The sequence below is a fragment of the Echiichthys vipera genome (genome assembly GCF_963691815.1).
Source record: "Echiichthys vipera genome assembly, chromosome: 7".
NCBI lineage: Eukaryota > Metazoa > Chordata > Actinopteri > Perciformes > Trachinidae > Echiichthys > Echiichthys vipera.
In genome coordinates, this window is record NC_139832.1 from 33,642,473 (window position 1) to 33,654,731 (window position 12,259).

The 12,259-nt window shown below is 40.1% G+C and overlaps 1 protein-coding gene across 1 annotated transcript in view; it reads left to right on the plus strand.

Annotated features, from left to right (window-relative positions):
• Positions 1–2,536: 2,536 nt before the first annotated feature.
• LOC310949498 (aminopeptidase N-like) overlaps positions 2,537–12,259 on the plus strand; it is a gene marked incomplete at both ends in the record, with an annotated part of 30,227 nt that continues 20,504 nt past the window's right edge. Inside the window, 5 exons of the mRNA XM_083916971.1 lie at positions 2,537–2,837; positions 7,096–7,402; positions 7,574–7,716; positions 7,935–8,071; positions 10,425–10,551. Of these exons, the coding sequence (XP_083773097.1) occupies positions 2,537–2,837; positions 7,096–7,402; positions 7,574–7,716; positions 7,935–8,071; positions 10,425–10,551 (1,015 nt within the window). The remainder of the gene's footprint in view (positions 2,838–7,095; positions 7,403–7,573; positions 7,717–7,934; positions 8,072–10,424; positions 10,552–12,259) is intronic.

Sequence of the window (12,259 nt, forward strand, 5' to 3'; positions counted from 1 at the left end):
GGATAGCCATTTCTATATTAGATTTTAGTCAGCAAAAAAAGGCACACCTAAAAAGATCCATTAGTTTATAGTTTATAAGTATGTAAGTTTGGCGTTGAACTGCTGTTGAGAAAATATAATGCCAAAGGAGAGGACTGTCTGATTTTATAGACAGATGCCTTTTTCTAAGGTGACTAAAGTACGTTTTGCTGCAGCCGTGTCCTTGTCCACAGCAGCTTGTGTTTCAGTCCTCCTGTATGCTTCTCCAGACTGGTGGCTGGTTATAAAGTGACTGTGGAGAAGAAGCTCATGAGACCACACTTCAAAACACAAACTACCTTAAATGTACCGTACCTTAAACACACTTTTTTTTTATTTCAATGGTGGCTGTAGAACAAGCTCAAAACACAGCAACATTAGCATAATTTGGAGTTGGGTGTCATGCCACCTAGCAAAAATAAGTTGTTGTCTGTTTGATGTCACAGGCGCACTTGCGGACCATGCCTGTCGCCCAGGAGGGTGAAAGCTGCGACGGCGTGGGATGGGGGGGTGGTTGAGGAGGTTACGTTGCATATATTTATGTATTTATGTGTGACTATGGATGCATGTGCGATATCAGTCTGTAGTGTCGCCTCGACCAGCTACCCAGTCAGTTTGTCAGTCTGCAGATTGTCAGCATGATAACACAGCAAGTTGCCGAGACGTCCTAGATTGGGCTCTAGCCAGAGTCAACAACCAACAGGTTTCATGAAGAAACAAGGGGGGGGGGGGGGGGGGGGGGTGCAGCGTGACACAGCAGTGTTCTCCTGGAGCAGTTGTTCCAGCAGCAACCTTGGCCAAGGCAGCTACCGAGATAGGGTCGGAATGCAGATTAGATTATTATGGTTAGAGCGAGCAGTCATATTTCAATAGACACGACTATTCTGGTCACCAAAATGATCCATACGCCTCTGCAAAGCTGATAACTTCTCCAAGATCTTTCCCATTTGGTGTTCAATAACCTCCGTCTCTGCACTGGCAGCTCGCTCCAAGATGGTTCCTAAGGTTTCACAGCTTTATCCAAGGTGTTATCCAAATAACGGTTAAGAACCACATTCTGAGCGCTAACAGCTCCACTCCATCCATCAATCGTGCCGGGCAGCTCCACGGGGCTGTTGACTGCTGCCACCGACTTCTGAATTCTGAACTAGAATAAAATAAAACAAGGACGAGGACTTATGAATTATGTGGGTGAATATTAATTTTGATGACTCTGACTGACCAACCCTTAAACAGCGTCACCTTAAATTTTGAAATGAATGTACCTATTCTGTATCAAGTCAAATAGTTTGAAATTGGATGACAGGCTGAAACTGTCATATGCTCTATATTCAAGCAGAGTCATATGCATCATGCACTGTGTATGCCTGCCAAAGTGCTCATATTAGCTTTTGCACTAAGATTTTGATTTGGAGATAGATAGGTGCAGAAATCAGAAAGGTTAATGACTGCAAATGGGTCTCATCTCAACTCCTCTCATCTTCCTGTTCATAATGACTAAGGTTTATAGCTGTGTGACCATAAAATAACATTCATAAAATGTCAATATTATGGAAAACTCTGTTAAAGTCTAACTACAGAACGGAACATGAGATAAATCACTTGGAGATTACAGACATTATTATTATATTATTATTATTATTATCATTATTCTTATTATCATTATTATGATCCTTTACTCAATAAGAAATACAAAATAAATATTAAAAGGCAGATACTCACAAGACTGCAGGCTTAAAATTGACAATTTTTTAAATAAGAAAAGACATGATTGAATAAATTAATTTTTTCACCCATACTTATTTGTGGTAGAGCCTGTGGCACCAGCTAATCGTAAGTTCAGTTGTAAAGTTAGCACTAACTAGTATATCATAGTTAGTTTCGTACTAACTCCCCACTTTGATCAGTTGCCCCATCTCTACGTACACTACAACTAAGTCGACCACAATAAAAACATTGATGCAGAGAGTGACACAGAGATGAGGTTTTTTTTTTTTTAACCTATTTCCATTCTTGATGCTAACCTAAACTAACTACTGCTGGCACTAGCTAAATATTTTACATGGTATTGATCTTCTCATTAAAATTATCAGCTAACTGTATTCCCGAAAATATCAAACTATTCCCCATGAGCTATCATATTGTAATGTGGGGGTATGATTTACACAAGCATTACTTAAAAAGGTTCACATTTCAAATATTTCAGTGACAAAATGCAGAAAGAGATTCTATTCATAAATATTCTTGAAAAACTCTATACTCCCTCCTTTGATGAACTTCTGAAAACCTGAGTTATCCCATATCTGGGCTTTTAGTGTGCATTACTGTACAATAGAATTATAGTTTAGTAGCCAATTTAGTCTCCCCCAGATGAGACTGGTATTTACAATCCCACTGTTAATGTATCACCTGGTGGATTGAATGGGAGGGGAGATGTTACCCAAGGACGCATATAGAAGTTCACCTTCTACCCTTATATGCACTGTATCAGTGTAGGGATCCAATACAGGCAGACAACATGGGGAAAGGGTTCTACATCAGCAAAGCTGTTGGGATAGTGGCCATCATCCTGTGTGCAGGAGCCCTGGCTACTATCATTGCTCTGTCTGTTGTTTACTCACAAGAAAAGGCAAAAAATAATCAGGTCTCACCAACGGATGGAGGCACAACATCTAAACCCCCCGTCACAACGCCTTCCCCATCCAATGAACCTTGGGACAAGTATCGGCTGCCCAAAAGCCTGGTGCCGGACCACTATAATGTGACCTTGTGGCCGCGTCTGACTCCAGATTCAACAACTGGACTCTATGTCTTTACAGGTAAGGCTTTATGACTGTAAAACTGATCTCTGATCCTCAGCTTTGCCTCTCTTCCAGCTATTCAGTGTCCCCCTGCAGAAGGTCTTCTTATGTGTACTCTAGTTCATACAAGGATCCTCCTATCTCCACAGTGAAAGGAATTACATTGTTGCTGTTATAATTGTTATTTTTGTATGCTATAAACCATGGTAAGTTTGGCGTTGAACAGCTGTTGAGAAAATATAATGCCAAAGGAGAGGACTGTCTGATTTTATAGATGGGCGTTTTTTCTTAAGGTGACTAAAGTACGTTTTGCTGCAGCTGCTGTCCTTGTCCACAGCTTTCTTTCATACAGAGTAGTTGCATTGACTTGGTTTTCATGAACTGAATCTATACTCCTCATACTCGGTAAACAAAACTTAAAACCAGCAGCAGATTGGATGTATTGCTTTGAGAGGAAAAGGGATGGAGATAAAGACTCATCGAAGGTGGATAAGTCACAGCGTTAAGAAGGTCAAATGTTAAAGACAATAAGATGTGAAGAAAATCAGCATTTATCTTGACTTTTTTATAACAGTTTAATGGCCTAATATAAAGCACTACATTGCTTCTTAATTTCTATACAATTTAGTATAGTATTTAGTCCTTGTGTCCACTTCTTAACCTCCATACAGGTTTGTGCATTCGTTTATCTCAGTTAAAGTTAGGAGTAATCCTGCAAGTTTTTTTTGAGGTCCTTCAATTCTATTTACAATATAAACTCCGTAGTAACAACTAGAGATGAGCCGGTTACTCGGCTGAAACGAGTATCCGATACGGATAAAGCACTTTTGACGTGTACGAGTAATGTACAAGTAATACGCATCAATATCTGTGCTCAGATTGAATGAAATCCTCATTATCGGACTGTGTCTACATCTGTTATATGTTTGTCAGTACGCCGCTTTTAAGTTTCTTCAGCTTCAGGTTTGTACTCACTTATTAACAGCAGAGTTCTGTAAATGTGAGTTCATCCAGACCTGCTGCCTGGTAAAATGGGAGTCATGTTACGTCTCTGACTGTCGGAGATTTGTTTTTTGTAACTGAGTGTCTGACACAAAGGTAGTAGTGGTATAACACACACACACACACACACACACACACACACACACACACACACACACACACACACACACACACACACACACACACACACACACACACACACACACACACACACACACACACACACACACACACACACACACACACACACACACACACACACACACACACACACACACACACACACACACACACACACACACACACACACACACACACACACACACACACACACACACACACACACACACACACACACACACACACGCTGTACTCACTCATCCCTAATAACAACCCTGACATGGGATAGTCAGGGACATGTGAGTTAACCATGGTCTATACACACCGAGACAGTCTCTCCTTAACACAGACAACATAATGGTGCTGCATGTCCAGGGCCTTTGATGTGCTGTTAGACATCATAGACTCATGAACCTCAAAATAAATTGGATCAAGGGTATTTCGTATTACTTTGAATAGCACATAATGTAGGGGAAAACTGCTCTCAATGACCTTTTTAAAAAGGGTGACATTCAAGATTTCCATTAAGCTGCTTAGAAAGAGCCGTTGCCAGAATGGACTACATTTTATGGTCATTTTAAGCAGAGAAACAATTTACTTAAAGTCTTATTTGGTATATTCCTTGCAGCACCACATTTATTCTTTAAACAGCATTGCTATTTATTTGATATTTATATGAAACACCTTAATTGTTCTGAAATCAGGAAAAACAGCTCTTTAACTTTGTGTGTTTTTTAGATCATGTTTTTAAGGTTTTATGGTTTATTTAGCTTAAAGTTCCACTCCAGATCCACATACAAGAGATCATACTTTTTTAGAGTGGCAATAACAAAATATGACACTTGCAAATTAGAGATTTAAACGTCAATGAACAGTACACATATATAAAGAAAATGGTTTTGCCAGAATGGTGAACTCCTTGGCAGCAGTCAACCAAAAACTTTCCAAAGGTAGAAAAGTCATGTTCTTTCCAGAAACTGCTGCAGAGATACACTGGAGATCAAAATTAGAGGTCAAAGTATTAATACTTGATTTATTCTGAAATGTTATTTTTGATTGTTTTTGTATCTGATAGAATATCATCTGTGTCTATACCACTGCTGTCCTAGTGAGTTTTTTAAATAACCAAGGCACTTAAAAAAAAACAACTTTATTTTGTGAAAAAAAGCAGTGATCTAAATTAGAGAACAGTAACCACTGTGTCAGAAGAGAAGATTTCAACAATGTTTTCTTCGGGCTAAAGGATTAAAAAATGAATAGGAAGGGTACCTGATCTAGACACATTTTCAGACAGCGGTAGCCCTAATTCTGTTAGCCACTCGTTAACATTTTTTGTCTTCTGTTGGAATATGGACCGGGCACCTGAAATTGTGCCTTTTATCCGTACATTTGTGTTACACAAACAGCAAATATCCTTTACCGATATGTTATTTACTTTCTGAGCTTTGCCTCAACGCTCTGTTCATATGCCATACGAACAGGTTGATTCGGCCATTTGTTGGTGATAAACAGATGGTTTATCAAATCAGCAACCAATATTTTCGCCCCTTCCCAAAAGATATCCAAACCAGAGTTCCCAGATGGATATGCTGAGCAAATGAGAATCAATTCATCTGGCAGAGCCAGGTAATGCCAGCCTTACACACCACTCATCAGATCCATGCAGCTTTGCGTCATCGCACCTCTCATCTGTCAAAAAAACTTTTAGTTCCTCCCACAGTTCATACACATGTGCCACATACTTTGCTGCTGGACAACCATCAGACCTTCATGTGGAGCAATAAGGCTTTATGCTCCGCTCCCATTTCCATAATGCAAATATGCGGCTTTTCAGAGGTCTTATCTTTACAAAGTTACCCATGCACACAACATCATCCAACACAGGAGCTAGGTCTACTGGTAAAGTCTTGCCAACGAGTGAGTTGCAACACAAAAAAACAGTGCGTTACAACAACATCTGGGTGTCCCTCTTTCACTCTGTCAACGTAGCCTTTGCGGTGCCCTACCTGCTGCTCCATCAGTGCAGACACGTGTGCAGGTTTCCCACTGAAGTCCTCCTTGTTCTTGAAGGACTTTGGCTTCTTCTTTAACCGTGTCAAGGCAGAGCATCTCATTGACAATGGCTTTGCAGGCATTACAAGTAGAATTTATGTCTCTGCCACAGTATGTGGCTTTTTTGATTTGGCTACGAGTTCAGCTAGTGGTTTTTCTTATTAAAGTCATTTGTTCACGCAGGTGAACAAAAATAGTCTGTTTTTCTTTTGAAGTGACGGGTGTTTTGTTTGGAGATGGCGTTTAAGCTTGCTTTGGACCATGGCACTGTTGGATATCTTTTCCTCACACACCAAGCATAACTGAGTCGTTGCAGTTGGATCCCCAGTCGAAAGTAAATCCAAGCAAAAAATAACTTTTGCTTGATTACCTTGAGCTCACCATTTTTGCTTTCTTTTGACCATAAGAGGCTCTTCATCTGGGTTAAAATTTTATCCAGGGCCCAGTTTGAAGTCCACAGTTTTCTTTTTTGAAATATTTATCCATCACTGTTTTATGTCCTGTCACCGCCACCTTGTTCTTACATTTAAGACTTAAGAAGTAAGAAAAGTGTTTCAACTCGAAAGAAAAAAAAACAAAACCCAAATCACCAAATTTGTAAATACATGGTTGATGGCTACCGTTTCCCAATCTGGAGGCTGCAGAAGGCACGGGTAGCAAAAGTTTAAGCACATATTTTTTTGCAGCACAAAATCCTTTTTCACTTATTCAGACTTTTCTGTAATCTAAGTTTATTCCCTTGTAAATTACTGAATCATTTGAAAGCCTTTTTCAAATAAAAGGAAAAAATCACTGTTGGGTTAAACCGCTTGCAACTCAGTGACATGCAACTAGTGCTGAGGGTTTTTGAGTGGACATTGCTTTGTTTTAATGGGTCACAAGGAGGAAAGGTTTGGGAACCATTAAAGCTTGTATTCAGATTTCCAGTTATACTTGGACTTCTCTTTAATGATCCTTTGGGATGACTGCCACCATCTTTAGAAAGGCAGTCAGAAAATTTTAATTTGAGCAAATGGGTTATGTAGAGCTGAGTTTAGTGTGAGTGTTAGCTACCGTGGTGACTACCGCAGATCACAGTTTAAGTTATTTCATGTTGTTTTAGGTGAATCCAGTGTGGAGTTTGAGTGTGTTCAGGACACTGACCTGATTCTCATCCACTCCAATAAACTGAACTACACCAAAGATGAGAATAACCACCTGGCAAGTCTCATCTCAGTCACTGGAGGGGTTAAAGCCCCCTCAGTCAAATCTTCCTGGCTCCAGAATCTAACCCAGTACCTGGTCCTACAGCTGGATGGTAAACTGATTAAGGACCACAGGTACCACCTGCACACCAAATTTACTGGAGAGCTGGCTAATGACCTGGGAGGCTTCTATAGGAGCGAATACATGGAGGATGGAGTGAAAAAGTATGTGTATTTGATGTCGGATGATATGCCTTGAAACATAACTTGAGCAAAAGTGAGTGCTGGAAGTTTTGGAACATGCAGTCGTCAGCAATGACCAATGTTAACAAATCCAAATAAATTCCATTAATGTTGATGTTGGGTTGTTAGTTTAATTTGTCTGTTTCCTTTTAGGGTTGTTGCTACTACTCAGATGCAGCCGACAGATGCCAGGAAGGCTTTCCCCTGTTTTGACGAGCCAGCATTGAAAGCCATTTTCTACATTACGCTGATCCATGATCATGGAACTGTTGCCTTGTCCAATGGCGGGGAAAAAGGTTAGTTGGATTGCAAGGATAGATCAACTGAATCAATGAGGACAATGCTGATCCTTTTGTTTTACAAGTGGATGCAACATATTTCTAGGGTGATCTAAGACTGTGGACAACAGGGTGTGTTAAAGTGACATATTTACAAAAAACCTGAATTTCAAACTAAGTGAAAGGGATTACAAACTAAATATTTTGTTCTATTAAATTTAATTTCTCTTCTACAGAATCAAGCAGTGTCACGATTGGTGATTACAATGTGCTGAAGACATCTTTTGAGCCAACTGAGAAAATGTCGACCTACCTGTTAGCGTTCATTGTCAGTGACTTTGCCTACATAAATAACACCATTGATGGAGTTCTGGTAAGTCAGGTGTATTTCATACACAGGTAAACTCAGTGTGCATTGCAGTAAAAGCTTAAATGTATTAGATAGAAAAACAACAATAGATAAACATACAAAAAAAACAGTTAGTACCTGCACTCTTACTACAAAGCCTGTTGCAAAACATGCAGAATGTGTCTTGGCATTGTCTCGCTGAAATAAGCAGGGACATCCCTGAAAAAGACGTTGCTTGGATGGCAGCATATGTTGCTCCAAAACCTGTATGTACTTTTCAGCATTAATGGTGCCTTCACAGATGGGGGTGTGTTAGTGCCCATGGCACCATGGGCACTAACACACCCCCATACCATCACAGATGCTGGCTTTGAATTTTGAATTCATAATCTGGATGCTCCTTTTTCTCTTTGGCGTGGAGGACACAACGTCAATGTTTTTCAAAAACAATTGTAAATGTGGACTCGTCAGACCACAGCACACTTTTACACTTTGGGTCAGTCCATCTCAGATGAGCTCAGGCCCAGAGAAAAAGCTGGTGTTTCTGATATATGGCTTTCACTTTGCATGGAAGAGTTGTTAAACTCAATTCCTTGAGGGCTAATGCTATTGTCAATCAAAACAGTCACCAATCCCCTTTCAAAACATTGTTTCCTTCCAAAAACCTTATTAAATTCTCCTTCCCATTCTGTTAAAGATCAGTCAGCTGTGGAGAACAGGTGCTCCTCTGGCACAGAGGTGGCAGGTATCACCAGCTGCTGCTTTGACAAAACGCTCAGTTTTTGCCCTATTGGACTTCCACAACTCCAGTGGGTTTTTTTGAGGATGAATGCATGGCTCACTGAAACAAGCTTCTAGCTCGTTCCCATATATATTTTCAAACTAGTCCACCTGAAGAGGGTGTCCAGTGTTTGAGCTTGCGACTCTGCGGCCCCGAATGTCACTTCTTTCCCCCCTTCATGTCGTCTGGGCCTTGCACAATTTATCAGTTTGAACATTACATATCTTGTCTTTGTAGTGTATTCTATTGAATGTAGGTTGAAAATGATTTGCAAATCATTGTATAATTGTAACAGGTGATGTATGGACCCAATTGCAGCACAAAAGACAAATAACAAGTGGAGAAAGTCAAACTGTTTACTGAAACTCAGGCAGACAGGCAAACAGGTCAATAACGCAGTGGCAGGGGGTTTGGTCAAGGCAGACAGAGGTTCGGTACTAGGGAGACAACAGCGCAGGCAGACAATCCGATGAGGAGCAGGCAGCAGAACAATATAACCAGGCAAGCAGTAAGAAAACAGGCAAAAAGGAACCAGGAAGGCAGGGGCTAAAATCTTGGTCAGGGACAGAAGGCTGAGGTAATTACCAGACAAAGCAGAGGAATCTGTGACGGGCAAGGTCGGTAGCAGGAAGTCAGGTAGGAAACCGCTGGAGAGTCTCGCATGGCAAAGAGTATCTGGCAGAGGAGTGAGTGTGGAGCTGGTGAATATCTACTGGGCTGTGTGCACAGGTGAGTTGAGTGAGACTGATGAGGTGGGTGTGGCTGGCAGGCTGAGTGGGACAGAGGCGGGATCAATGGAAAAGTACTCGGAGTAGATGGCTGAACTGTGACAATTCTGTTTTTATTTACGGTTTACATAACTTCCTGACTACATTGGAACTTGGATTGTATTAGTTGGATAAAACTACAGTAGTTGGTCTACCTTAATTGATTTAATTTAAGAACTTTCCTAATTCTGAGTTTAAAGTTACAAACCCTGGTGTTGTTATAGAGCCAAATAGCACTCAACCCAGTTGATAGATAGTTGAGTCATGCAACTTTCTTCCCCAAATCCCCAGGTCACCACATTCCTAACAAACAGCCCAGCCATTCTCCATTCAAGTAAAACAAAAGGTTAAACATTCTTGTGCTCATCCAAGTGATGTCATTGTAATGAATGGTTTAGATTAAGCCAAGTGGACTATTTAAAACGAATTGTCAGTTAAACCTATAGTAGGATTGAAAATGTGTTACTGTGTTGCCATCCAGTGGTAATATATGTACAATACACTGTTGCAGTAAATAATGTACAGATTTAATATAGTAAGATGAGGCTGAAACAACACAGCATCAATAAGCATCACATCTGTCGACAGCATCAATTTTCAGCTAGATTCTCTCATTATTCTACAAACAGAACTTATGCATTCAGAACAATTTTGGAGATACTATAAATCTAATAAAATATCTACACATAGTGTTAATATAATGCAATTAAAGGTGTTATATCAATTTTAAACCCCAGAGATTCCATGGTTTTCTGACAATGGTATTCAAGCAACAGCAATGTGAATAATGTATAATGTGTTTTATTGTGTTTATTATTGGATGTTTTAGATCCGAATCTTCGCCAGAAAGAGTGCTATTGCTGCCGGGCAAGGGGAGTATGCCCTTAACAAAACTGGACCCATCCTTAAGTTCTTTGAGGAATTTTATAATTCCACATACCCTCTGCCCAAGTCCGGTAAGTCCACCACACATGATGACCTGAAACAATGATTCATTTTCGTGTCCTCTTTTTTGCATGTATGTTTGTTAATTACTTTTCCTCCAGCTCCATAAAAGTACCTGTGTGTCACATTTTACATGCATTAATATTTTTTTATTTGCAATGGGTTAACCTTCACAGACTTTCTTAGTTTCCTATAACAGTCTGTGGAATGACTTTTATGTAAAGATTTAGGGACATGATTTTTGCGAAACTCCAAACGATGTCTTGTTCTTCCAGTCCCATCCGTCACTTCAGTTCGCCTACAGCCAACAGTGATAGCATAGAATGGAGTCTGCTCACGTCAACAAATGAACCAGCAGAGTCTACACATGCTGTTCTTCTGTTATCAATTTTGCAGTGGCAGCCTAAAGATGGAACTAAGGTTGCCGGCTGTCCTCTGGCAGGGAGTTGGATTCGGACTGATCCACCGTGTGTGGACTCTGTAGTGTGGTGTCAATTGTGGTGTAACAAACCCCTTTCTCCTGGTGCTGATAAAAATCCTATAGGAAACACTGAGCCAATGTTAGCTTGAAACTGGCTGCTAATGTTAGCTTCCTTGCTAATTGCAGATGGATTGCTTGCTATCTGACTTAGCAAAATGCTGCCTTAGGTGGATAACATCAGTTAATTCATCCAGACTTCCGGGACTGGTCTGGCTGGCTTGCCACTTGCAAATGACCTTATCAGCTAACGTTACAAAGCAACCAATGCTATATCCATGTGGTGTAGCAAGTTACATCTAGCTGGCTAACGTTAGCTTGCTTGCTAATTGCAGCTCACCAAAACCAAAGCTGGCTGTAGCTTGACTGCACGGCATAAATCTGCTGTCGGTTGCTTTGTGGCTATAGCTGATTGCAAACTAGTGATATTGTAAATGTGATTTTTTAACTAATTTTACAGAATTCTATCAACATGATGGCGGCCAATTATGTTCAGTCTCACTATTTGGTCGGTAATCATTTGCAGCTATGGACTGTGTCTGCATCAGGCGTGCAGTTCACTAACAGCCACCAATGTCGCTAATAACTAGAGTTTTCTAAAAGTTACACAGAGAATCTTTAACTAATGCAGTACACCTACCGAGGTATACATCAATATGACATGGGATTAATTGTTCCACCCCTCTCAGTGGTCTAGTTCTTGCAATCATATTTATTGCCATCATGTGCATTTTCATGGTCAACCCCCAAAATACTTTTTTTTTTGTAGACTTAGAGATTCATGGCCACTTCAATAAACAGCTGTGTTAGCCTTTCTAAACACCATATAAAATGCTCATCCTTTATCTGTTTTGTTGTTTATTGGTGCAAGACTTACACTGGAGATCAATATCAGAGAACATGTATTAATACTTGATTTGTTTTGAAATATTGTTATTTTCCGCTGTGGCTATAACACTGCTGTACTAGCATGTTTTTTTGTTTTGTTTTTAAATATCCAAGGCACTTTAACAAAAACCTTTATTTTGTGAGAAAAACAGTGATCAAAATTAGAGAACAGTAACCACTGTGTCAGAAGGGAAGATTTCAACAATGTTTTCTTCGGGCTAAAGGATTAAAAAATGAACAGGATGTGTAGAGGTCACAGCTTTGAATGACTTCAGCACATCTGCACCCATAGGACATCACTAGTTTCTCACACTGCTCTGGTTTGATCTTGGTCCATTCTTCTTCATTCTCGT